The sequence below is a fragment of the Amblyomma mixtum genome, chromosome 7 (genome assembly GCF_055824585.1).
Source record: "Amblyomma mixtum isolate Tamu chromosome 7, ASM5582458v1, whole genome shotgun sequence".
In the NCBI taxonomy this organism is placed as follows: domain Eukaryota; kingdom Metazoa; phylum Arthropoda; class Arachnida; order Ixodida; family Ixodidae; genus Amblyomma; species Amblyomma mixtum.
In genome coordinates this window covers 73,209,321-73,236,423 of record NC_143018.1, presented here as the reverse complement: position 1 = coordinate 73,236,423, position 27,103 = coordinate 73,209,321, and the positions used below count along the sequence as shown (strand labels likewise).

The 27,103-nt window shown below is 50.3% G+C and overlaps 3 protein-coding genes and 1 long non-coding RNA gene across 19 annotated transcripts in view; 3 read left to right on the top strand and 1 right to left on the bottom strand.

Annotated features, from left to right (window-relative positions):
- The window catches only part of LOC149336497 (uncharacterized), a 111,669-nt gene that overhangs the window by 39,296 nt on the left and 45,270 nt on the right, over positions 1–27,103 (bottom strand). The gene's annotated exons all lie outside the window — the stretch shown is intronic.
- LOC149336498 (cell adhesion molecule Dscam1-like) overlaps positions 1–27,103 on the top strand; it is a 130,356-nt gene that overhangs the window by 60,418 nt on the left and 42,835 nt on the right. Inside the window, exons 1-2 of one of the 16 annotated variants that reach the window (XM_089552952.1) lie at positions 5,028–5,343; positions 6,028–6,309. The exons of 6 other annotated variants lie outside the window; for them this stretch is intronic. In XM_089552952.1, coding sequence (XP_089409078.1) covers positions 5,271–5,343; positions 6,028–6,309 — 355 coding nt within the window. In that variant the 5' untranslated portion in view covers positions 5,028–5,270. Of the gene's footprint in view, positions 1–365; positions 841–1,573; positions 1,805–5,027; positions 5,344–6,027; positions 6,310–7,264; positions 7,521–9,951; positions 10,143–10,273; positions 10,559–13,081; positions 13,209–13,294; positions 13,580–15,850; positions 15,953–16,032; positions 16,318–16,835; positions 16,958–17,041; positions 17,327–22,086; positions 22,604–26,553; positions 26,630–26,717; positions 27,003–27,103 lie in introns of those variants that run through there. 9 more of the 16 variants (XM_089552949.1, XM_089552948.1, XM_089552943.1 and 6 more) reach the window with 9 other exon arrangements.
- LOC149336501 (pro-neuregulin-2, membrane-bound isoform-like) lies at positions 18,431–19,314 on the top strand. The gene is made up of 2 exons (XM_089552962.1): positions 18,431–18,681; positions 18,798–19,314. Exons 1-2 carry the CDS (start codon positions 18,609–18,611, stop codon positions 19,169–19,171), a joined length of 447 nt encoding a protein of 148 aa, XP_089409088.1. The 5' UTR covers positions 18,431–18,608; the 3' UTR covers positions 19,172–19,314.
- LOC149336500 (igLON family member 5-like) lies at positions 22,622–23,809 on the top strand. Its single transcript, XM_089552965.1, has 2 exons — positions 22,622–23,309; positions 23,407–23,809. The coding sequence occupies exons 1-2, from the start codon at positions 23,252–23,254 to the stop codon at positions 23,694–23,696; spliced, it is 348 nt and encodes a 115-aa protein (XP_089409091.1). The 5' UTR covers positions 22,622–23,251; the 3' UTR covers positions 23,697–23,809.

The following is a 27,103-nucleotide window of genomic DNA, read 5'->3' as shown; positions in this document are numbered from 1 at the left end:
TCTGGCTGGCGATGACATGGTTGCGAATGCTTCCTAAGCTACAGTAGCTGCGCGATAAATATTCAAAGAAGATGCGAAACAAATACACCTGTTCGCAAACCATTTCATGCCCTGGTTATCGTAAAAAACAACGAAATATACAAGAAAGAAAACAACCGAAAAGTAAAAATGAAACTTTTTCCATAGTACACTGGATTCACTATGAGTGGCGCTAGTTGTCCACGGTCTTGCGCTCCCGCTAGCTGCAGCGTACCCAAGCGGCAGAAACCGGCACTACGTGAGTTCCAGCGGAACTTGCGACCGCTCCTGCGCTGCTGCAGAAACACTTCACGCGAAAAAACGCAGCAGGCGCAACATAGACTGCGATGGAGCTAGCACCGTCGGTCTCGGTGCATTGGAGTTGTCTGGCGTTTTTTCTCGTATGTACCGCAACTATAGTTTCACCCGAAAGTTCCCGTGGGGAGCGGCAGTTACCCTCAGTGAACACTGGGTACGAAGAAAAGGCGCCACCTATGGCGAAGAGACCTCGAAGAAACGCGCCAACCGGGCGTTCGTTGATTCCGGACATCCAGCCGTTCGCGTTCTCCAGAAACACCGCTCTCGGCGAGAGAGCCAGCGTCGCATGCGTGGTGATCGGAGGCCAGGGGCCCTTTCGCTTCGAGTGGAGCCACAACGACCGCCGAATCGGCAACAGCGCCACGAGGCACGCCAAGGAAGACACGGCCAACATCGCCACTCTTACGCTGGACAAGGTTTCGGCCGAGGACCTGGGAAACTACACGTGCTCTGTGACCAACGCGCACGGCTCGGACAGCTACACAGCGTCGCTGATCGTCGAAGGTGAGGTACACGTGCTTCTTGGGATATCTTAGATAATGAAAACAATTTGCGGCCACAGCATGAAAGTCAGCTCGAAACATTCAGCTATTGAACCCTCCCGTGGACAGCTGCTTCGAAACTTCGCACATGATGCATCTAGTTCACAGCAGAGCGCTCCCTTTGCGAACTGCCAAATGCAAAGAAGACTCAGGCTTTCAGCGACAGCCTCCTCCTCCTCTACTACCTTGGCACTCTCTGCGAAGTGTGCTCTTACTGAAAGCTACACAAAACATCCTATTCTCCGAGAAGTTGGCTAACGTTTGATCTCCGCGGTACTTGGAGAACGAAAAAAGCCGGCGTCAGTGCCTGTTTCTCACAATATCCTCGGAGTGGCGCTAGTTGTCCGAGGTGCCAACGTCTGTCGGTTCAGGCGCCATCCGCTCTTCCCTGCCTCGGAAGCAGTTAACGAACGGTCGCGCAGCTGATGTGTAGGCTGTACTGAGCATATCGCAAGCTTGTGGCACGAGGCCCTTCTGAGGTCATGGCCCACCAGTTACTCTCCCTAGTCATCATCGGATCGCTCTTCTTAGTCCGTTGCGGAGGCCTCGATGCCGGTGAGTTCTTCCAAACTGGCCTTTTGTGAGGCCCTTTTCTTCTTCGTAACCGCAGTTCCTCCGACTACGACTGTCTTCTCCTTCAGGACGGCCAGCGATTATGCCCTTCTCGTTCCCAGAGAACATTGTCTTGGGGCAGAAGATAGCAGTAATGTGCGCTGTTTCTAGCGGCGCAGGACCTTTTCATTACGTCTGGACACACGGTGGAGACTCGGTGACGAGCAGTTCCAGGAAGCACGTCAAGGTCCTCGCTGAAAACGTGGCCGCTCTGACCATCGAAGCCGTGGGCCCCGAGGATTTTGGCAACTACACGTGCACGGTGTCCAACTCCGCTGGGGCTGCGAAGTACACAGCCGCTTTATTCGTGGAGGGTAAGACGAAATGAGAGTCCTTGCGGAGGCCTGTGCGGAGAAGCTTCGCACTCTTTGAAGTCGGCGTTGTTGCTGTGGTTGAAAACTATATTGATTAGTACTTCCTGTAGGTATGAAATTGGCCTCGCTCATGGAGCAAGACTAACGAATATGGGGTGTAAACTACGAACACGAAAGCCTCGACTGAGGAGGCAGCCCGGGCGCCTGCACAGCTGTGTTGGCGGGTAGACAGAGTTAAGCCTAACGCGTAAAGAGCGCGACCCTGCTCAGCGTGTATCTAAACTGCAAGACTGCGCCTGAAATTGAAACTAGTTCAGATCTGTCTAACGAGTTTCAAACAGGGTAGGAAAGTTTTGTGCAAAGCAGACATTTTCCTATATGTGCGCTATACGGCGCTGAAGTCGAAGAACATGAAACGAAATCTTTATTGAAACATCACGGATGTTGACAACCGAGGATAAAAGCCTCTGACGGGGCTTGACTAGGTCCACGAACCAGAGAGAAGGGAACTGAAACAAGCGTCGCAGTCAATGAAATTTATTGATGCACTACGTTTAAATGAGTGAGACATTTTACTTCTTAAAGTGCATCATCAACATATGGCCCAAATGGCCAGGATACCTTACTACCATGTAATTTTCTGCAGCTTGATCTCTTGGTTACCGAGTAAGCATTTCGCAACCTTAAGCTGGCAACGAACGCCGTAGAACTTTGACATCGGGCATTTTTACCTCAACTTTAATGTACGAGCTTGACCGTTTCAACTAAGTTCTTGTGAATCCCTTACGTATTGCCTTAAAGTTCCTTTTGTTTTCGTTTGCTTTTTTTAAATGCAAGCTGCAACGTAACCTGAGCATTTATTGCGCCATCCGAACATCAGCGTCGCACTTTCGTCGCAGCAGTATTTGTATACATGTTTCTTAGCATCCACGTAAATCGCACCGCTAGCCGCCAGCGCGATATTACTTGCAGTAGACGCTACGCTTTTTACGAGTTCCGACTAAATCCACTCGGCGCAGGCTTAAAACGTTCGCTTTCATCAGACGCTGATTCCTTGCTTCTCCCGAGTTGTTGCTGTATATCCCGCGACGTGGCGCTAGTTGTCCGTCCCTTACGTCTGGCTTTCTCTACGTCTCTGCCGTTGGGGTGCGAAGCCAGTTCTCCTTCGTCTGCTGAAGTAGCAAAGCGCCTTCCGTGCCACTGTACAATTGGTGCAGCTTCCACCTCAGAGGTATGAGCACTACTCTGGTATGTGTCATTCAGCTGGCTGTGGTCCTAATCGCTTCGGTTCCCTGCAGAAGCAGTGGTAAGCCTTCTTTTCCTGACATTTCTTCCATGCTCTATGAATAGTCCCTCTCGTCAGCTGCTGAATGGTTTAAGCCTACGAGAGTCTCGTGTCACGCTGTTCCAGAGGCGCCTCAGATTCAGCCGTTCGCCTTTCCCAAGAATCCTCGGCTCCACACCAAGATCGTAGTCTCCTGCAATGCCCACATTGGATCGGAGCCGATCAATTTCGCCTGGTTTAAAAACGGGCGGGAGCTGCTTTCGGGAAACGACGCCCTCGCCAAGATGTTCAGCGAAACGGTCAGCATTCTGACGCTGCCGAACGTGTCGTCGAGGGACGTCGGAAACTACACCTGTCAAGCCACGAATCGCTTCGGCACGGACAGCTTAACGGCGGAGCTTGTGCTTACAGGTCAGTCAACGGCCTAAAAAAGAAACAAAAAGTGCATTTTTACCATTATTGCACGCGATTAGCACAAGGTACTCGGCATAACGAACTGGACGGTTGACTTGATCCCAAAGTGTTTGAGCTACGCTTTGTTTAAAGGACACTGCGTACAATTCCACGCAATCATAGTTCTCAGTAAACATTGGTTCTCTAGCTTTTTTCGGCTATGCTGACGTTTGTCCAGCAGAAAAAGAGGTATTTATCACCAACAGAATTTTATCTAAACATATTCCCGCCAGGCGATTCAAACTCGTGACGTAATTGCCGAAAAGGACGGTTTGCCACCGTCTTAAAGTCAATCGCGATGCAACGTAGCCACAAGTATCGATGTCGACGACGTCGACCATGCGTTTTACTTGCGAAATCGGCCGGTGATGGCGACACCTGTGCTTGTATTTTCGGTCTTTTCCACCTTATGAAAGCTCTGTTTGCGGTGTCCTTTATGTGATTAGAACGCGCTACTCTGTTGATACTAGCCAACTTCATTTGTCTCCAGTGCCCTTTTAAGTTATTCGTTTATCAAAGCGACCTTCATCACTTCTCAGTAACAAAGTCGGATACAACTTAAGTCTGCAGTGAAGATCCGCCCACATTCAGCCTTTGCGCACAGAATTCCTCCACGACGAAAACGTAGTCCGCTGGTTTAACGTTTCTTGTTACGTAACCAAGAAGCTTATCTCAAGAAAAAGAATTATGAGCTCTGGAATTTTTTATACGTGGCTTGTTTGATATAGTCAAACGTTAAAAAGCCGATTTCGTTTACAGTTGCGATTGGCCAGCGGAGTAATACAAGACACCGCGGACCGCGGCCCAGTGTTAGCAACTGCTGTTTTCTAAAGTTGTATCCTACTATAGAAGAGACCAACTTCACTGTGAAAGTCAAAGTCGTCCGAAGTGTTCCCAACTTAGAAGAGGAGGCAGGAAGGTGCTTAGTAACGTTTAAGATAACCTTTTCAAAGCACCTCACCTGCATTTATCACACAACATAATTTTGCGGCTTTTACTTGGTCAGTCCGTCCACTTCTTTGGAACGTAATAATTCCATTTGGACTAGTTTTTGGTGAAAATTTTTTAATGATGTTGGACGGTCCTGAACGCGACTGCACACAATGACAAAGTATGTGACACAAAGATGACGCAAGCTCATTTTGCTTTCAGGCTTCAGCGTTAGTTAGGGTCGTCGTTGAATTGCCGAGGGCGGAAGACGGTTTGTGCGTTTCAAAACGTTTCCTAGCGTGAAAGGATTGGACCTCTCTACTCGGTTGTGGAATACTACGTGGTCCTACCAGAAAATTCATGGCGGCACAAATACGAGCTTCCCTCTTTTCGTATATTCTTTAGCAACACTATTTCCTCCGGCTATGGGATAATGCTGTGGGATGATTACCTCATAAAATGACATATGAAACTGCACGCGGTAGAAGAAATCTGATCATGGGATAACAGCCAAAATCAACGCACTACTTTCTTGCCACCCATATCTCGCGTTCAAACGCTTACCGCGTTCACCGCAGTTCCTGGATCAACCGCTACGTGGCGCCAGCAGCCCGCACCAAGAGAGAAGTTTGGCTCTAATTTCTTTGCAGCCTCTTCTGACGTTGCGCTGCGTTCAGAAATCTTTGTCACGCTGCAGAGCGCGGTCACTTGCTCCCGCTCTCACGACCATAAATATCTTTGCGCCCAACTGGTCTCCGGATACTACGGCTCTCGAGAGTTTGGCGCACCAGCTGCAAGATGGTTCAGGCCAGAAGTATGCTCCTGCGCCTTGCGACAGTGTACATGACCACGCAAATGAACTTCGCCGTAGGTGAGTGCCTCGACTCCAATGCCAGTCCGGTTCGTTGGCTTACCGTGAAGAGGCGATGCCCATCTTTGCCCTCCTGAAACGTTCCGTATCGGCCCCGCATATACAGTTATGAGTTATGGGAACACACGGAGTCGGCAGGATATCTAAACCAAATCGAAATCGCCATGCTCTTATCATGTTTTCCTTGTAGTTTCCATGTGCTTTCGACATGGTTGCCACACGATGTCTGGACGTCACACGGAGTCCGCATGTGCTCCGCCCTTTCCATATGTATTGTCCGTACAGTCCGTATAACATTCCGTGCGGTCCGCATAATTCGCACACATCCACAAAATAATCATTCGGAATCCCCGTGGAATTTCATATAGTAAGCCTCGGAGAAAACATGCGGACTTATGGGAATGGCCGTGCGAAACAAAACTGCGCGAAGACGACGGGACAAAAGAAAGGCACGAATACACACACACAAAGCGCTTTGTGTGTGTGTATTCGTGCCTTTCTTTTGTCCCGTCGTCTTCGCGCAGTTTTGTTTCGCTCTAACCATGAACCGACTAGCCCAACATCATGTCTTACTCCGTGCGAAACGTTTCACAAGGGTACGTTGCACGCCGTGTATCCGTTACCACAGAACACCTGTCGTCCTTGTCGGATATTTCCTCAAACTTGACCATTATAACGTTGCAGAACTTCCCAAGATACAGCCGTTCTTCTTTCCGAAGGAACACCCCATTGGGAAAGATGTCACGGTGTCTTGCTTTGCGACCGAAGGACAACCGCCACTGTCGTATGTGTGGATGAAGGACGAAGAGCTTGTGAGTCCGCCAAAGTTTGACGTCAAACATCCACTTGACAAGATGTCCACACTCACAATTCGTGAAGTCTCGGCAGCGGACATTGGAAACTATACTTGTGTGGCCTCTAACGACGGTGGAAGCGACAGATTCACCGCAAGCCTTGTCGTAACGGGTAGGTGAGCTTCGCATATTTGATGCATGGCCTCGTCAAGATTCTGCTCTCTCGTCGCCTGAATTCTGCTTCATATTCTGGTCTTCGACGCAGTTATATTATTCGCGGTACATGAGCGTATCAATATGTGTCAGTGCCATGGTTAACTACCAATTCCAATTGTTCGATCCTTCTTTGAAAAGTGAAATCGTCGACACATCTTCGGCCTGTTGGAAACCATGTCACGCGTCCCTGATAAAAATTTTCATACACATTGCCTGGATTATTATGGACCGATGTGACTTTTCCCGTTCTCCAGTTCACTGTGATAGGTAAACACAAGACGCCATAAATATGGGCCAACTAACGGCATTAGACAATCAAACAATCGCCTATAATCGTTGGGGGGGGGGGGGAGGGGGGGTGCTGTTGCAGCGAATCATGCCCACCATACTCTCGTCGTCGTCTTGTACGTCCCGGCTCATCACGTGGTAGAAAACGCGAGAGGTCGCCGCAGTCGCTTTTTGCGCAGTACTATTGCGGCAGTAAGGCCATCTATTGTGATGCGTGCGCACTAAACGGTCGACGTGAGTGAAAAAGAAGCCGTCAGAGCGCGGAAGGCTGAGCTTCGTTCGTACTTTTCCCGCTAAGTGGCGCCAGTTGTCCAGGACCCGCCGTTACATGGATCAGCACCGCTGCCCCCTTTTAAGAGGGGCACGAAAGAAAACTCTCCACAGCGCAGAATTTCCGCTACAGCATCATACACCCGGAGCCCGGTCTTAGCGATGCTGATGGCGGACTATTGCTTGAATGTCGTTTTAGCGCTTCTCACGATCGCGTCCACCAGTGTCGTCCACGGTGGAGAAGCAGGTGAGGTCGCAGCGATGGAAACATAATTCTCGGACGATGTGGCGCAGGGTAACAGCACTTCGCTCCCTTTCCAGTCGAGCCACCGAAGGTGCAGCGTTTCACTTTTCCCACGAACGATGCCATGCCGAAGAAAGTGATCGTCCACTGCGCCGTTCTGGAGGGCAGCGAACCGCTCAGCTTCCTCTGGACGAAGGACGGCCGCCAGGTCGCCAGCGGTCGAAGGCTCCACGTCAAGCAGCTCTCCGAGACGGTGTCGTCGTTGACGATCACGGAGGTGGGAGCTGCGGACATAGGAAACTACACGTGCACCGTCAGCAACGCGGCTGGCTCGGACAGCGCTACTTCGCTGCTTCTCGTGAAGGGTTAGCTTTAAGGAACCCTCCTTTTGTTGTTTCGCGCGATCCTTTTGCAAGGCAGTCATCGGGAAGTGAGGATTCGTTACGAGAACAATAGTATCACAACGGCTGAATGCGGAGGAGGAAATTCCACTCATTCCAGCGGCCAAAGAAGCAACGCAGCTTGCGGAAGACGCGCACCCAACTCTCGGCCATCGATACTTGGTTTTTGATTTTTGCCGTCTATCTCGCGTTTGCCTACCTAAGATGCACGTCCGCCGCAAGGCACTACGTAATGTCCAAAGGCCCGGAGCGCTCTAATGCTGCCGCAACTCGTCTGTCGTCCGATCTGATCGCCGTTTTAGCTTGACACCGCAGCCTCGCCATCTTCCGATATCCTTCGTATGTAAGGTCTTCGCAGTGCACCTTCGTTTGACGGTAGAAAAAAAAAACTCTTCGCACGCCGCAAAGCATTTTGCCACTGGCTTCGTCCTTGCCTACAATGCACTAAAGCCGAAGCTCACAAAGTGTATAGTTGGGCTAAGGTTTTCTGGTCTGAATGTATGCATGCTCTCTTCTCGCTATATAAAAAATATGCTGACCCGCCTAACATTGCAGCCTGTTCGGCTAAATACTTCTACGAATTCTGTGAATAGACACTTTCATCGCCTTATCGGAGTAAACATTGACCAGTTGCGCTTTATTCACCATGTACGCCAAGTTTTCTGCGAAGGACCATACCACAGCGGCATCATTGCAAGTGTGCGTGAAAGAGATACTTCTCAAGGCCGACTGTCTCGTTCCATGGAAGAAAAACAAGACTCTCTTATGCATTAGCTGTCCAGTACCGCTTTCGTAGTTGACCGCCACAGTAGTTGCCTCAACAGTTCAGGTGTGGCGCCACCGGTTACAGCATCGGCCTAAGACTCGAATGAAACGAAGCAATGCACATGCGGTAAATTCTCGCCGCCTTCTCGGCGCAGCACCATTTCAGCGCACTCTTCGCAGTACTAACGTCCTGAACGATGCTGTCACTGATCTTCGGAATCGCGTTGCTCGCGGAGCCAACCACCTGTCATCAAGGTGAGCGCGGCGCCTTCGTGTTCGTTCATAAGCTGCGCGCTTCACGCCTTTCGTCAAGGAAACCCTGGCCATTCTCGTCGTCGGCGTTATTTCAGATGCTCCCAAACTGCAGCCTTTCGTATTCCCCAAAGAAAGCGTGCTGGGGGAGACACTCCTGGTCACGTGTGTAGCCAGCCGAGGCGTTCAGCCACTCCAGTTCTCGTGGACCAAGGACGGCGTCCCTCTCAAGGCGGGAAGCAAAGCATCGCCGAAGATGTTCACCGAATCCGTATCGGCATTAACCATCCCCAGCGTCAGCGCGGAGGACGTTGGAAACTACACCTGCCGAGCAAGAAACGCCGCCGGGAGCGACAGCTACACGGCGGAACTAGTTGTGACTGGTTAGTGTTGCATGCGCTCGAGGCTTACCATTCATCATCATCACCATCAGCCAGACTACTCCCACTGCAGGGCAAAGGCCTCTCCCGTGTCTCTCCAATTAACCCTGTCCTTTGCCAGTAGCGGCCATCGTATCCCCGCAAACTTCTTAATCTCATCCACCCACCTAACTTTCTGCCCCCCCCCCCCCGCCCCCTACGTTTGCCTTCTAATAGTGTGCGTAGAGGTGTCGGTGTGTGTGGGAAGGTGGGGGGGGGGGGAGATGATCTCGCGTAATTCGAGGCTGGCATGCCAGGTATGGAAACAAGTGCCGAACTTCTGCGGCTAACCATAATACACACGGGATCTGGAAGAGGGGGCGGTTATAAAGAATGAAAAGGCAGTGTGAATGTATTACTTAGGCTGAGCAGGTAAACTAGGTTTGGCTAGGCTATTAACAAGGCAACGCCACCGTATGTCTCGCATTGAACGGGGAGAGAAAGGACCAGAGAAGAAATGTCGGTACGTCCAGTACGTGGGCCGTCGTGGCCTATCTATGCGCAGGTATTCGGTGTTTGAACCACACATATTCTACGCCTGCGCACTGCAGACGCCACGGGGAACCAGTCGGTAATACCAGTGTGAAAAGAACGGCGAATTTATTTCGTCATCATCATCAGCAGCAGCAGCCTAACTTACGCCACGACCTCTCATTTTGAACTCCAATTGACTTCTCCGAATTTAATAATCGCAACAGTGTTACGCAAACCGCACCGCTATAGTTTTCTCCTGTACGCGTAACAGAGAGCATTTCATGATTAATGGCTAAGAAAGTCAGTAAAGACCACCAAGTAACAAGTTCGTCGACTCGGTGATTAAGAACACTAGGCATTTACATTCGTCTTCCTCTTACACCTCCGTCAAGCCTCTGAGAACCTTTCATCGCTGCTTCTGTCTTCGTTGATCCCCACCGTGTGGCGCTACTTGTCCGTACATCGCCAAAAAACACGTTCAGTAGAGACGAGCTCCACCTTCGCCTTCGTACCTCGTGCACAGAAGGATTGCCAGATCTCCAAGCGACGCGTTCCCATCGGCAGTTCGCAACTTTTTGAAGCACACTATTCAGCATGTCCGTCGAGGGCTACGTATTCGTATACATTGCCTCCGCATTAGGGTGCCTTCCTATGATATCAGCGTCCCCAGCTGTCGGTAAGCAACTGACTTATTCTCGTCTTCTGCCTATCTTTTCTAGCTTTATCTGAAAACAGATAATGTCCACATTTCTCCCGTAAGCGCGAAATGATGGGAGTCCTTCCTCACCTAGAACTTGTTCGTTGCAGACGCGCCCAAAATACAACCGTTCTCTTTTCCGAACGACGAGCAGCTGGGCAAAGACGTTGCGGTGTCATGCTTCGCAGTGCGAGGGCGGCAGCCCTTGCAATTCACGTGGCTCAAGAACGGTGTCCGAGCCGACGGCAGTTCCAACGTTGAAGTCGAGGAAATCGCCGGGAAGATATCCACCCTGACCGTCCGGAAACTTTCCGCTGCAGACATCGGGAACTACACCTGCCGAGTTAGCAACGCCGCTGGGACGAACGAGTTCACGACGGCTTTGGTCATCGATGGTGCGTAGCATCAACTGGTTGCTCAGGAAAATTACCGTGGCAGTAAACAACAGGGTATCGGACAATTCCGTCTGACGGGGCAAGATTAAGGCACGGAATCGCTTGTTGCGCACAGCTGTAATGGCCACCCCTTATATAAATGGTCGACTGCCTACAGACAAAAGTCTACTAATAGTGTACGGCCATAAATCTATAGCGCAAGTTGCTGGGCTAGTTGGTACTGTTGCATCGTGGTGGAGCAGCGCAAAGGACGGGACACAAGACACAAGGAAGGACGTACACAGGCGCTGACTATCAACTGAATTTTTATTTCGAAATACAGAGAATATATAGCAATCATGAGGGGGTGGAACATAGATAAAAGGGTTGCTCGGTCACCGGAATCCAGAAGACAGTCACGTCAGTAGATAAAACATATTGGTAAATGTGGTGGCGGTGAAAGACGATAAAGCGAAGCGGAGGGTGTATAGGGCCAAGGCGCGAAATAAGGGATGATCGGTAATACACCCTCCTTATACACCCTCCGCTTCTCTTTATCGTCTTTCACCGCCACCACATTTACCAATATGTTTTATCTACTGACGTGACTGTCTTCTGGATTCCGGTGACCGAGCAACCCTTCTATCTATGTTCCACTCCCTCATGATTGCTATATATTCTCTGTGTTTCGAAATAAAAATTCAGTCGATAGTCAGCGCCTGTGTACGTCCTTCCTGGTTTCTTGTGTCCCGTCCTTTGCGCTGCTCCACCACGACGCATAAATCTATAGATTGTTATAGACTGTCTATAGCATTTGTATTGCCTATAGACTGTTCTCTAAGATTTGTCTCTAAGAGTTTAGAGACTTTATAGACAGAAGTCTACGGACAGTCTCTAGACTGTCTAAAAATATTCTGAAAGTCTTGCGCTGATATTTTTACCCCGTCCGTGTGTTATGCTACGACAGCGAAGTGAACTGGGCTCTATATTTTAGCTTGCCTTAATCGCTACCGTAGTGATTTTTCCGTCCGCAGTTGCGTATATTACACGTGACCACACTGAAGCATAAGCTACTGCTTCTGAGAAAATGTTGCTTCGCTCACTTTCAGAACGCAACGCTAGTTACCGCGCCCGGGCCATGCATATATTTTTTTTTTAGCCCGGAATACCCACTTCCTCTTTGTGCAAGCTGCATACACAGAACAGGTGCCAGTCAAGAGCTCCGCGAAGAAATAGTGCAAGAGTTGGGCTACGTCACAGCATCACAGCAGAAACCAAAACGGATCGCGTGGCACCCCTTTCAAATTGTGGTTCTCGCACTGTCCCCGGTGTGGCGCTAGTTGTCCACCTGGAAGTCTCATGCCACCTATCTGACGTCATCAACCGTCGTCGTGCCACAAGACCAGCCTGCCACGATTCGCGAAGTCGTCTCTGTACGTACCGCACTGGTCTTCGGTATGGTTGACCACCTAAGTCTCTCTCTGATTTTCGGAGCATGGCTTTTTGTTACGTGCAAGAGCTCCGGTCTCGGTAAGTCAGCAGGAACCGCAGATCACAATCTTTCTCGTTATTTCGACGCTTCTCACCGTGTCATACTCCCCTCTAGGACTGCCAGTAATCGTGCCCTTTTTGTTCGTGAAGAATCCCGTAATGGGGCAGAAGACCACGATCACCTGTGTCGTCGGGAGCGGCGCGGGTCCCTTCCATTTCGTATGGACACACGGCGGCAGAGCGGTTAACAGCGACCCCAGGAAGCACGTGAAGGTTTTCTCGGAAAACGTGGCCGCTCTGACAATTGAAGCCATCGCTGCAAAGGATGTCGGGAACTACACGTGCACGGTGTCGAACGCCGCCGGGAGCGCAAGTTACACAGCTGCTCTGCTTGTTGAGGGTAAGAACACGACAGGAGTACGCGTACCTTTGTAGGATGAGACAGTTATCCTTTTCTTACGTTCGCTTTGAGCCAATGCACCCCTCTGAGCCTAAATACAGCAGAAGCTGAGACCACTTATGAAGCCATTCGCTCGACTGACAAGCGTTGGAGCTTACCAGAGGCCATCGCCTGCTGTTTGCGCCACACATATGTAAGCTTGTAGACAGGCTCTAAAGCCAAGTTTACATGAATGCGACAGAAGTAGAATCCATTCCATGTTTTGAAGGAAAGTGCAAAAACGTCGAGGAAGAGAGTAGAGGACGTTTCGCCCTTTTCCTTCTCAAAACCTGCTCTTTCTCTCGGGAAATCGACTCAAGACGCATCCTGCCGTATTCATGTAAACGCTGCTTATGACTTTTCGTGGAACTAAAGGCAAAATAACTCATAATTGAAGACGTCGTCAAGTGGTAGTACATGCAGTGACCTACTGCCATCTATGACCCAAACCGCCATTCACGAGCGCACCAAGGGAATTGTAAAAACCGCCACACAGTTCAACGATGGTGAAAGTTCGTGCATGTCCCGTTGTGCGGCGCTACATGTCCGCTACGAGGCCGAACAAGCCCGATGAACGAAATGACAGTTTTCGCCCACTCCACTCACAGTCTCTTTGAGGCCAGGGAGGCTTCAGTGAACGCGGTCCTGCCATGACCAGCACAATTGGGCTCCTGCGCTTCCGTCGACTCCCCGTATTCACGATTTGTGTGCTGTGCTTGATGGGTGCCCACGGGAACAAATGTAAGTTGCGGTCTGATCCTTAGTAGTTCAGCCCTTTCTTTCCAACCGGCCCGTATACTTTTCGCATCAACCCCTTCTCTCCTCAGCGCCCCCGGTGATCATGCCCATATCGTTCGCGAAGAACATTGCGTTGGAAGAGAAGATTCTGCTCACCTGCGCCGTGACACGAGGCACTCCGCCATTCGATATTCGCTGGACTCACGAGGGTAGACCCGTCACGAACACCAAGAACAAGTACACGGCTTCCGTGACCGGGAGCATCGCCACAATGACCATCGAAAAAGTGACTGCCGAAGACGTTGGTAACTACACGTGCAGCGCGGACAACGACGTTGGCAGGGACGCAGCTACGGCCACGCTCATGGTAGAAGGTACGAACTGTGGGAATCTGTACAACTTCTTCGCGGATACATTCTTCTTAGGTTGTCATCCTTTCCTGTCCTAGCGCACTCCGTTAATGGAGTAGTTATCAATAACTGTAATCTGTTCAACGCGGCATTTGCTGCAAGCTCAGTGTTCAAATCTGGGCTGCATTCTTAAATAGCCTCCTATATAACAAACAGCTGAAGTTAAGAAGGACTTCTTGTTGGGCGAGTTGGTGCATACTGTTGTAGGTACGAATTGCGCACAAAAGACACACACAGGAAAAACACGAGGGAGACTGAAAGAGCGCAAACTATCAACTGGTGTTTATTTGATTCAGTGCCGCTTTATAGGCAGTGTGCACACGTGCCTACAAAGAGGGGAAGGAAAGGATAAGGAGGCAAATCAACCCTGCGCGACAATCCATCAAAAACGCTCCAAAAAATTCTTTTCCGCGTTGTACAATGAAACGGAGGTGTCACTCACACATTTATCACCTCTTGCCTTGATGTGGTATGCCTCTAGAAGTTCACGGGAAACTTGGTCATTACTCCTGCCCAGAATTCTGATATTATTCAGCAGTGGCTCACAACCGGTGCATGCAATGCAATGAGCAGGCAAATTTGCTCCTTCTCTATTCCTAATTGAACGCTGATGCTCCCCTGCGCGTTCATTCACGCAGCGTCCTGTCTGGCCCACATACACGCGACCACACTTGAGCGGGATGAGATACACAACGCCCGTGGCGCATTTTACGAATTGTGCCGCATGCTTTATCACGCATGCTCTTCGTCGAGCGCCTTCCGCGCTGATCCTTGGGCACAACCCGGCGAGCTTGCGTGGCGCCGAAAACACCACAGGGACGCCATGCCTATTTGCCACTTTTTTCATGTTGTGGGCCACCTTGTGCATATACGGGATGACCGTAGTCTTTCTTCGCGGCAATCGCTCCTCGTTGTTGGCGCGGTTTCCTTTTTTTACCTTCCGAAGAAGGTTCTCGGCCACAGCGGAGATGACCTCGCAGGGGAAGCCGGCTGAAAGCAGCCTGTTTCAGTCTCCCTCGTGTTTTTCCTGTGTGTGTCTTTTGTGCGCAATTCGTACCTACAACAAAACAGCTGGAAGTTACTATAAATACGAAGCGAAAGCTATTTAAAAAAATTTAATGCGACAAGACGGCTGTTGCATTTTTAGATACGCCGAGTGTACTATCCACGGTGTACGTCGTGGTACTAGCTAACGTGAGGCAAGGGTTGAAAAAAACCGCCTGAAGTTATTGGCGAGAAAATGAAACAGCGTTGTTGGCTTTTGCATGCAGCTAATTGGTCTCATGCTTCATGCTAATGTATGAATTAGTCAAAGTCAGGTAATTTCACTTTAAACCGCAGGACAAATGCGAAAGGGTTTAATTTGAAATTTGTATCCAGAGAAAGTCTACTGGGGAAAAGCGGGGTATACGTGTATAGGCCGCTCCAACATGAATTAGGGAACAAAAAGTTTGCACAGAAACTGAAGTGTTTGGATTATTTCTCTGCTGAAGTTCACAATCACTTTTTTGATATTATACGCCAAGGGAAGAACTAATTATAATTGAAGGAAAGAGTGTGCCTGCCGCACGAAATTATGCAGTAATCAATAATTAAATGTTCACACTTTGTTCCATTTCATATTGAGGGGCCTGTACTTTCAAAAAGGATAACTGCGTTCCTTCGATGCTCCGAAGAAGGGAAAACAAAACAGGACAGAAGAATGGATTTTACGGTTGTCATTCACCATACGTCGGTTTATCGCCTCTCTGCCTTCGTACTTTTTGTGCAGTTCAGGTTTTCATTCTACGGAAGCACGATGAAATAAGACCTCAGTATTTTACCATAGCTCACCTTAACTGCTGACGCAATTATTTTCCACATCCATCTATTATAACTGATCACTGTCGCAATGGTGGCCACCTGTCCGTAGCCAGTTATATATACAGCGCTCAGTCCCAGCACGCGGCACTTCTCTCCTGCACGAGGACCTTGCACTTCCGTTTGTACCGTGAACATGGTCTTCCCCCTCGCTCTTGCACCCTCCACACTCTGCACCACGGGGAACAGTGGTGGAAGACGAGTTACACCACGTGAACGAACCAAAACGGACGGCGAGGTTCCATTTTCAAATCGCGGTTCTCGCACTGTCCCCGATGTGGCGCTAGTTGTCCACCTGGAACTCTCATGCCGCGTATCTGACGTCATCAAGAATGGCCGTGCCACAAGAACAGCCTGCCACGATTCGCGCAGTCGTCTCTGTACGTTCCGGACTGGTCTCCGGCATGGCTCACCACCTAAGTCTCTCTGTGATTTTCGGAGCATGGTTTTTTGTTACGTGCAAGACCGTCGATCCCGGTAAGACACCTGCTACCACCAATCACAATCACTGTTTCCCGCCATTTCGACTCCTCTTACCGTGACATGCTTTTCTCCAGGACTGCCAATTATCATGCCTTTTTCGTTCGTGAAGAATCCCGTGATGGGACAGAAGGTCACGGTCACCTGTGTCGTCGGGAGCGGCGCGGGTCCCTTCCATTTTGTCTGGACGCACGGCGGCAAAGCGGTTAACAGCGACCCCAGGAAGCACGTGAAAGTTCTGTCAGAAAACGTGGCCGCTCTGACAATCGAAGCCATCGCTGCAAAGGACGTCGGCAACTACACGTGCACAGTTTCGAACGCCGCCGGGAGCGTGAGCCACACAGCTGCTCTGCTTGTTGAAGGTAAGACACGACTGCAGTAGCGTACATTTGTACGCTGAAGAGAGTTACGCTTTCCTTATGCTCGCATCGAGCCGCTACACCGAGCCGAACCTAAATACAACAGATTCTGAAACCAACAATGAAAACATTCGCCCGGTTGGCAGACGCCATGCCTGAAAGTGCTAGAACTGGGCTATAGTTAGTTGCAGCTAACCAGAGGCCGTTCTCCGGTGCCCTTCAAACAACAATAAGCTTGTATACAGGCTCTCCGACTTTTGTGAAATGAAAGTAAGAAAGCCCGCAGCTGAAGATGTCTCCAAATGGTAGTAAACGCAGCTATCAAATGCCGTCTATTATCACTACCACCATCCAGCGATTCACGACCGCACCAAGCAAATTGTAAAAACCGCCACACAGTTCAACAACGGTGGAAGTTCGTGCATACTCCGTTGTGAGGCGCCACATGTCCGCTATGAGGCCGAACAGCGTGATGAACGAAACGACAATTTTCGTCGACAGCGCTCACAGTCCCTATCAGGCCAGGGAGGCTCCAGCGGACGCGTTCTTGCCATGACGAGCAATAGTGGGCTCTTGCGCTTCCGTCGACTTCCCGTATTCACGATTTGCGTGCTGTGCTTGATGGGTGCCCACGGGAACAAATGTAAGTTGCGGTCTGATCATATTTAGTTCAGCACTTCCTTTCCAATCTTTGCGTACTCTTCGTATCAACCCCTTCTCTCCTCAGCGCCCCCGGTGATAATGCCCATATCATTCGCGAAGAACATTGCGTTAGGAGAGAAGATTCTCCTCACCTGCGCCGTGACACGAGGCACTCCGCCATTCGATATTCGCTGGACTCACGAGGGCAGACCCATCGCGAACACGAAGAACAAGTACACCACTTCCCTGACGGGAAGCGTCGTCACGATGACCATCGAAAAAGTGACGGCCGAAGACGTTGGTAACTACACGTGCAGAGCGGACAACGACGTGGGCAGGGACGCAGCTACGGCCACGCTCATGGTAGAAGGTACGAATTGTGGCAACTGTACGATGTCGTTATGGCGATTATTTCGTTATAAATGGGCTACCATTCGTTGCCGGCACAGTGAACTCGGTGAATAGATTAGTTTTTGATAAGAGCGATCTCTTAGTAAGTAGCATTTGATGCAGGTTTAATGTTCGAACCTGAGCTGCACTTCCGAAGATTGGGTACAATTCTAGATAAGAATTAGCTACAGAAGTTATGAAAAATATGAAGGAAAATGAAATAGTATTTAGACAAATTAATGCGACCAGACGGCTGCCACATTTTCGAATACGCCGGGTGTACAGCTAACACAAGCGAAGGGCGGAAGAGGACTGGGTGAAGCTGTGGACAGGAAAGTAAAACAGCGTTGCTGGCGATTCGCATAGAGCTAACAGATATATGCTCTGCTTTCTAGTCATGTGATTAATTTGTCATGGCCCGTTAATTGCCTTTTAACCTCCGGAGATATGCTGAAAAGATAATCAATTAGAAGCTGCATCGAGAGGAAGTCTACTGGAGGAATCATATCTTCCGGAATAATAGCTGTATTCCTTCGATGCCATGAACGAAGGGAGCGATACCTCACAGCATAACTAGCCTGCGGCGGTGTGGCGCTTTGACAGCGAATGCAGTTGCGTGAAGTTCGTCGCTCCATGTGAAAGGCCGATGATACAGAAATGCGACCAGACACCCGGTGTTCTAACACGCACGCTGATTGTGAACATTCTGGATTTCTCGCGCTTCCTAATATGCAAGCAGCTTAACGAAAAACTAACCGCAAAGAGACTTGCGCCATTTTTGGTTCCTCTTGAACTTCCACAACTTAATTGGATATTTGCTTATCGTAAGAGGTTTAGATATTGGTTGACCCTTTTAAGTAACTGTCTCAGTCAGTAGGGAATAAAGACCGCTCCTGCTTGCTATCATTACATTGTACAGTTCCGGCAATTTGCACCATTTTTTCATCCCTTAGCTTCACGCTGGTTGGTACACCGTGCGCGACGGAAGGAAATGTACAACGCACGTTCAAGACCCTGTAAAAGCGCTGTGCGCCAATTCCCTTAGCCCATTTCTTGCTCTTGAATTACGTGGCTGTTCTTCTCAATGTCGTTCTTCTTTTTGCCACGGTGTGGCGCTAGTTGTCCAGTGCCGTGTGAGCACTTCCCTCTCTTGTAGCACTGCTTGAATCCTCGAAAGTCAAAGCACTGCGATCAGCAGGCTGCGGACGGTCTCGCGTATTTGCACCTCGTCTCGTTGCTTAGTCAGCTGCGTCTTCACCGCCATGCGCGCTTCACTGACGAGTTTGCTCCAAGTGATTGTGCTCATCGCTGCTCCGTCTTCTATCAGAACAGGAGGTAAGGCTGCTTTTCAATAACGAATTCCCAGCAGTAAAGTATGGGCCCTTCGAGGCCCCTTTATGCCGCCGACTCATCGCATTGTCCAATCGCGCCTCACACTGCGATGTTTTCAGAGGCTCCCCAGATCCAACCATTCGCCTTTCCGAAGGACCCTCGGGCGAACTCAAAGATGGTGATCTCCTGCAATGCCCACATCGGAACGGAGCCCGTCAGTTTCGCCTGGCTCAAGAACGGTGAAGAGCTCCGCTCGGGGACCAAGATCAGGCAGAGGATGGTCGGCGACACTGTGAGCATGCTGACCATCCCGGAGGTGTCTTCCGAAGACATCGGCAACTACACCTGCGAGGCCACGAATAGTTTCGGAAGGGACAGCTTTACGGCGGCATTGGTGCTCACAGGTCAGTGCCCGCTGGTCCCAAATCAGCGACATGAGAAAACTTTTGCACTCCTACTGCATTTACAGCAACATGGGTTCTTTCTCTGTTGAGGATGCCGCCGCTGGCTTTGACAGCGCATACTACGTCAAAACGAAAGACACTGATGCCCACCTGGTGGCGAATTCGGAAGGTATTAAGCGTGCAAGGGAGTGTGCGTTTTAGGATATATCTGTGTGGTCTTGTGCATCAGATAGGTCTGGCCCATGTCGGCCGTCAGGCGATTGCCCTCATAATGTTTGGGGGGGGGGGGGGGACGCTGGTACTCCTTTTATGCCTTGTAGATGAAGAACAGAATGAAAGATCTATTCTGCTAACCCGATCTACTTCCCCTGACGTTCCCTCCTGGTCCCAACCAAGGGGCTTGGTGACCTGCTTATAACGAGGGAACTTCCTCGTTGGTGTTTGCATCGCGCTCTGCTCTTTATCAACGACATAGTTTTATTTGGCGTCTACTGCAAGCATACGGGATGCATTTACATGCGTGCTTTGGAACCACATCCTCTGCAAGACAGTTCAACATTTGCGCGCGAAAAAGGGATTACCGATTCAATCACGCTGTACTACGCCGTCTGCACAAATTTGCTGGTTTACGCAGGGTCTAACTCAGTGTTTGTCACCTGGGCTGATGTTGACCACGTGTTTTTGACCACATCGGCAATAGTTAGCATGCTGGGTTAAGTACGATGATGGGGAAAACAGCGGCTGCAGCAACCAGCGCCGCCGTTTCTCTGGGCGGAAACCGTTTCTCTCGAAGTAGTTTCAAACATATCCGCTACGTGGCGCTAGCTTTCCACCGGCCAGGAAGAGAGCTCTCGGCAACGCGGCTGCACTGAACAACATTCAGTAGGTGGCAGTCACGGTGCAGGTCAGGTCGTTCTGTTCTTCGAAAAGCGAAGCTCTTCTGGATGGATGCTCGCCGGTTCCCAAGTCTTCGCATAATGAAATCAAGCTCTACGTTCCTGTTCGTGGTTGTAGCTTCCACGGTCGTGGACCCCAACTCAGCCATCGGTAAGTGGCAGCAACGACCGCAGAACCTTCTGTCGCACTCTATTCGTTTTGTGAATCCTTGCAAGTATGCAACATCCCAATCTGTTCTGCATCGAGGACAATCGTGATCTATTGAGGAAGCAGTCTGTGCCAGCATTTTATTTTCATGGCCACTTCGTCACTTTGCAGAGCCGCCGAAGATACAGCCGTTTTCCTTTCCAAAGAACCACCCGATTGGCAAAGACGTGACAGTGACATGCTTCGCAACAGAGGGCGCATTACCACTGACGTTTGCGTGGATGAAGGATGGAGAAGAAATCGCCAGTGGATCGAAGTTCACCCTAAAGAGACCACTCGAGAAGATGTCAACGCTCGTCATCCACGAAGTATCAGCAGCAGATATTGGGGACTACACCTGTCGGGTCTTAAACGACGACGGAAGCGAGAGCTTTACCGCAAGCCTTCTCGTAACCGGTAGGTCGGCCTCGAAATATATATTTCTTGGTCTCTTATTCGTCGAAAAAAAAAAGAAAGGAATCGGCGGCAGTGACCAAATTTCAGACGTGTTTCAGCGCTGGTTTTAGTTATGATGAGCTAGCTTGCTGAGTCAGGCTGGAACCTTGCTTTTTGCAACGCACTAATCGCCGCTAAAGCCGTGGTTAATACTCGTCGCAGGATTTGCAATACATCCTGTTTTAGGTCTCCCTACGATCCATTATCATATGCCAAGGCAACAATAGCTCGTGCAGCATAAAAAAGTCCTATCCTCCATCACAAATTGGTTTGAACCGTGCGACTACGCGCGTCTAAAAAAAAAGAGAAAGAAAGAGAGAGAATGGCTGCTTTGCAATCTCACAGTTCAAGCTTACGTTCACAGCTAACATGGAGATTTCCCGTTCATTCGACCGTGTAATAAAATTCAGTAGTTCACTTCACTGAAAATCGGACTAACGCGAGCAAAATATTCGTGACGCTACAGAACTTTTAATGCACGCGGAGTTAATTCAAGACCTCACTGTCCGAACCAAATTCCGAAAGACTGGAGATAGTTCGATTGACACGCCAACACACTGCAAGAACTCTGCACTGTCGCGTACGTCAGTCACATTTTGAAAAACTAAGCTAACTAAATTTGCTTGCTTCGCGCGCGCCGAAAAATTCTACTAATAAACGTATCGGTACATGTTTGTGCATATTTCTTGAGCCGACATCAACAGCGTTTTAAACTCTCAAAACGGTGGCTTAAGCCCACACAAGATGGTGCGGTTTCCTTCCCGGGTCTCCCGGTTTTGAGAACGTGAGACATATTCTTATCCTTCTTGCTTGCTTTGTGTGAGGTAGCGATTACACTCGTTGCCATCCGATGAGTTTTGTCCACCGCAAGATAAAGAAAGCAGGGAAACCGCTATGCATAAGTTTTCTTTGTGCGTTTCCTTTGGCCACGTAGGGGAAAGGCATCCAGCAAAGGAAACAAAAAGCTGGCAGTAGACTTTTGGAAGAAGCAAAACTCACTATGGTGGGGAGGCTGGAATGGTGTGCCGTCAAGCTTTCTATATGACCTCGTAATCCGTCAACACATTCCAGAAGACTGAAACAATACGCAAGATGAATGAGAACAAGAATATATATAACTGAAGAATTCCGCAGAAAGCCGCAGGCATACATGGTGCCTCGCCAGCAGTTCATGCCTGTACTCGGGAGAGGCGCTTCCGTTTACAATAGGCGGATATTTACTGTATGCGGGGTCACTACAGCACGGTCGCAACGTATACTGGCACTCCCCATCCTACATTCATTTTTATAAAATGTCGCACCGACATTCGAATAGAGCGCTCTGCTACACTGCATGAGCTGCCACCAACAAAAGAGGAAGGTCTTGCTCCTTCGTACTACGGCCACTATGCGGCGCTAGTTGTCCACAGGGCAGCGCGATCCTGTCATCGCAGCATCGGTAAAAGATGCACTTGCTTCAGAGCAGACCACGCAGGTCAGGACAGCGTGTCGTGTACTTGGAGCGCTTGGGTAGCATTGTGGGGCAGAAAATGGCTCACCGCGGTTTCACCGGCGTTGTCATCTTCCTCATTGTGGTGCACTTTCGCGAAGTCAAAGTGCAGTCAGGTGAGATAGGCGCTGCAGTTACACGGTGTGGCACCGTGGCGGCACTAGGAAGTGCTGGTGGCTACTAACAATACCGCGATTTGTTTCAGTCGAACCGCCCAAGCTGCATCCTTTCAACTTCCCCGCCACCGAAATTATGCCCAGAAAGGTTATCGTTCACTGCGCCGTACTGGAAGGCAGCGAGCCCCTAAGTTTCGCCTGGACGAAGGATGGGGTCCGCGTGCAGAACAGCCGCAGGCTCCACACGACGCAACTCTCTGGAACGCTGTCGTCGTTGACGATCACGGACGTGGGAGCGGAGGACATCGGCAACTACACGTGTACTGTCAGCAACGTTGCTGGGTCGGACACCGCTTCTTCGCAGCTGCTTGTCAAGGGTGAGCTGCTTCGTGACTGCATAATCCTGCCAATTAATCTCTATCACAGATGACAAGACGTAGGGAGTCACAGTTCCATGGTAGACGTGAGAAGTCTATAGCACGAAATGTCACCGGCCAGCTCTGAGTAGCTAATGGTAGTTTTGGGTAACCTCGCAAGATGTACTGACAGTATCTGAATTTTGACTTCAAAGTACACAAAACAGAACACCGTTTCCCCAGCTACGACACCTCTTCTATGCCTCATTACCAGGTATACGGGGCAGCGTCCCAACTGTGCCGCTAAGCCTAGCGGTCCATCATGTACTATTTTGCAGCCACTCCGTCATTCTCTTTCTCTCTTATTTCACGTATGGAGTTAACGGCCTTTATTTCATAACCTTCAAAGCCACGCACCAAGTGCTAGCACCCAAGAGAACTAGAAGCGCCTCTCCCGAATTCCTGGTAACTTATAAGCGCGAAGTGAAGAGACACAGCAAAATTAGTCTCCCTCAACGCCACAGTGTGGCGCCACGGGTTCCAGCATCATCTTCCGACAAGAAGCCGTGACACCAGAGACTGAAAATCCGCAGGAGCTCGTTTGCAGTTGCCTTCGAGCCGCGGAGTTGAACGGCGTACAGTGTGTCCTCCACAACCTGCGAAGCCACCATGCTTGTCGTCGTTTCTGCACTAGCGCTTCTGATCCAAGGCATCAGCTGCAGTCAAGGTGGGAAAGACATCCTGTAGTACTTGCCACGCTATGGATGTCTAAACATTTCCCTCAGTTCCTGAAGATTCCCCGACTTCGTGCGCGGTCCTTACAGATGCGCCCACACTGCAGCCTTTCGTGTTTCCCGGACAGCATCCTCTGGGAGAGGCGCTGATGGTCACTTGCATCGCCGGCAGGGGCACCCAGCCGCTGGAGTTTTCGTGGCTGAAGAACGGCGTTGCGCTGAAGCCCGGCAGCAAGGCGACGTCGAAGATGTTCACCGAATCCGTGTCGGCGCTGACAATCCCCGACGTAAGCGCTGAAGACGTGGCCAACTACACCTGCACGGCTTCCAATGCTGTCGGCAGGGACAGCTACACTGCGGAGCTTCTCGTCACCGGTTAGTCCCGCTTTAATTTCAGATGCATTCGTCAGTTGAGTCGGCTATGAAAAATGAAACGTTGATGCATGGTCTCTGATCGGCACACAAAGCCTTACGAAAACAGAATGCGCGTCTAGCAAACTTCACAAACCTCAGTTGTACGAAAGACAAAAAAAAAGTTGTTTGTGGGGACGTGGGGGGGGGGGGGGGGGGGATTGCTATGAAAGTGGGCCAAGATATGGGTCATGGAATCTGAGTTCCCAGAAAATGTGCTGAAGCTTTCGTACGCTTCCATGTCTCGTCCAAGACGTGGTCGCGTGGCCTGTGCCCACAAATGGCTTAATAGTGCGCCGAAGACAGTAAACTCTCAATTATACATACATACGTCTTCTTGCACATTACATGGTCACGTGTCGGTGACATAGCGTGGTCACGTCTGGGAGCCGAGCTTGTCTCCATTACCCGCTCAAGACACGTTACGCACCCTTGTGATTTTTCGCACGCTTTCAGACTCCCCAAACTTCCACGCCATCCTTCGCGGCATGTCTTCGTTAACCTCCACCATGGGGCGCCACGTGTCCACGGAAGAATAGGCTTTCTACCCGCCCAGTCTGCGCAGGTCGAGCGGATCAGATCCATTTGAGTACGAGATCGTGTACCAAACGCACGAGTGTTCACGTCCGTCGTTCACCGTTCGGCCTACCATTTTTCTCGATATGCGCGCCAGTCACTACCTAATCGCGGCATTTGGAAGCGCATTTGTGATGACATCTGCGGTTTCAGCAGTCGGTAAGCAGCTCTGCCTTTCTTTCCACTGGCCTGAATTGGCTGCTTCTTTGAAAGCTACCGAGGAAACTTTCCACGAAAACTGCAAGACAAGATCGCGTACCGTATAAGTTGCGTCTTACCACTGGTTATCTCTTCCAGAGGCTCCCAAGATTCAACCGTTTTTCTTTGCCAATGACGAACAGCTGGGCAAAGACGTTTCGGTGACATGCGCCGCAGTACGAGGACGCCAACCCCTACACTTCACGTGGCTGAAGAATGGCGTTCGAGCCGACAGCGCTTCCAACGTCGACGTCGAGGAAATCGCTGGCAAGATATCCACAATGACAGTTCGGAAACTATCTGCAGCGGATATTGGCAATTACACCTGCCGCATTTCCAACGCCGCCGGAACCGACGAATTCACGAGCGCCCTGGTCGTTGAAGGTGCGTGTTGGGAACGCTAGCAACTCTACACTGCAGCGGCGTTAGGTACCGAGTAATACCCTAGATAACCTTTGATACTATTTTATGTAGGTTCTCAAGCGACGCATACTCTAAATACTGTCTGGTAAATTAGAATCTCAATTCATTTCTAAACTTGATGATATGTGACTATTGCGGATTTTATTTGACTGATTGCTTGATTGATTGATTGTTTATTTCCGGACTACAGAATATATTTCTTCATGTTTACTTCACAATGGCTGTCTCTGATATTCGTCGGATTGCTTATCTTTGAACTGATTGGATCGGATAAACTTTATTGATCTAAAAGATCAATGGGGCGGGATTAATGGCCCCCTAACGGAGGGCGATCAGACAGCGAGGTTGCGTTTTCTCCCAATGCGTGGCGCTACTTGTCCGTCTGAGCCCCGCTGTAATTTAGGCCGTGAACATGCGCTCTTCAATATCAGACCGCACGCAGAGCCTATACGACTACGACATAGGTACGGCGACAGAGTTTGACACGGCCGATTCTCGCAAGACATCAGACGACCCACAGCAATCGTTCACCCCTCTATGGCACCTGTATTCGTTCTCCTCGTACTCGCCGCCTCACTCGGAAGGATTCGATGCGCAGGTGAGGAGGCGTTATTTTTGTAATAGGCTAACGGAAGCTGCCACTGAATGCGATGTCCGTGCCTTTTTCCAGTGGAACCGCCGAAGTTGCAGCCCTTCCACTTTCCCACGAGTAAACCCATGCCGAGGAAAGTCGTCACACACTGCGTCGTGGTCGAGGGCAGCGAACCATTCGAGTTTACTTGGGTCAAAGACGGCGAGAGGCTAGAAACAAGTTCAAGAGTGCAAGTGAAGCAAATATCGGAAACCGTATCTTCGCTGACCATTTCGAAGGTGGGCGCCGAAGACATCGGTAACTACACCTGCGTCGTCACAAACGCCGCGGGCTCGGACAGCGCGACTTCGCAGCTTCTCGTAACCGGTACGGCGCGAGTTTCGTGCTACTCTTAGCCAAAGTTCCGAGGCTATTCGCAGTAATAGGCAGTCTTACTGTAGCCGGACAGCCGTCCGGTAAACAGAGCAACAAGTTGCTGTTGCTACCGTTGCCAGGCTTACCTAGCCACATTTGCCGTACGTAGCAGTTGCTGTAGTTGTGTTTACCGTACGGCGGAACTTGTAACTCTAATGCTATTTGGTTTGTTATTTGGTCATTGCGTTCTGTATGCTGTGAGTCACTGTTGCTGTTAAATACGCATGTTTCTCCTGGTACTGTGAAAAAAAAAGAAACACAGATGCAAGCGCCTGGTATAGAGAATACATGGCACATGGTACTCGACGCTGTTACTTTCCATGAGGATAAAACGGCTCCTCTACGCGTTACCGTAAATCGTACCTCCAGGTGGAACAAGTAGAAAGGAAATTTTGGGGCTGAAACAAAACCGACGGCCTCTGCGAAGTGCACCTGAATGCTGGACTCCCAACGAAATCGTGCGCTTCCACAGCCTCGCCGAGTGACTCTGGCGGCACCTCCTATGTGGCGCCACTAGTTCCGCCCCGACTTCTCGTATATAAAGGCCGGAGCGAAGAAATTTGCTCCATAACTATTCCTGCTTTGGTGAGCGCAGCCACGCCTCGCATATGCCTGCGCGAATCCTCTTCTCTAGAGCGATGTCTCTATTCGTCTTCGTACTCGCGGCACTCGCAAGAGCGGACATCAACGCTGGCACAGGTAGGCAGCAATTTCCTTTCCCACGAACGGCCCACCACAGACACGTGGCAAGAGTTTTTCGCCGATTACGAGTTCTCATTGCCCGCAGAGATTCCGAAGCTACTGCCGTTCACTTTTCCGAAAGAGCAGCGCCTTGGAGGCGCCGTGGCCGTCACCTGCATCGCTAGCCGCGGCTCGCAGCCTCTGGAATTCGCGTGGCTCAAGAACGGATTCCCTCTACAGCCGGGCCACAAGGCGACGCCGAAGATGCTGACGGAGTCCATTTCGGCGCTGACGATACCCAGCGTGAACGCCGGAGACGTCGCAAACTACACGTGCCGGGCTACGAACGTCGCCGGAAGTGACAGCTACACGGCCGAACTGGTCGTCGCTGGTCAGTGCTTCGTACTAGCTATGCTTCCCGACAGTGCATTACTATAGGGATAGCTGCACGAAGAATTTCCTGCGCGGTAATCCGCGCCACCGCAGAGTGTA

What these genes read in the sequence shown, in the direction of transcription:
- LOC149336500 (XM_089552965.1), top strand. Translation starts at nt 23,252, where the DNA reads ATGCTTGTCGTCGTTTCTGCACTAGCGCTTCTGATCCAAGGCATCAGC. An exon ending in AGGCATCAGCTGCAGTCAAG is followed by an intron (nt 23,310 to 23,406) that starts GTGGGAAAGACA and finishes CGGTCCTTACAG; the next exon opens with ATGCGCCCACACTGCAGCCT.
- LOC149336501 (XM_089552962.1), top strand. Translation starts at nt 18,609, where the DNA reads ATGCGCGCTTCACTGACGAGTTTGCTCCAAGTGATTGTGCTCATCGCT. An exon ending in GTCTTCTATCAGAACAGGAG is followed by an intron (nt 18,682 to 18,797) that starts GTAAGGCTGCTT and finishes CGATGTTTTCAG; the next exon opens with AGGCTCCCCAGATCCAACCA.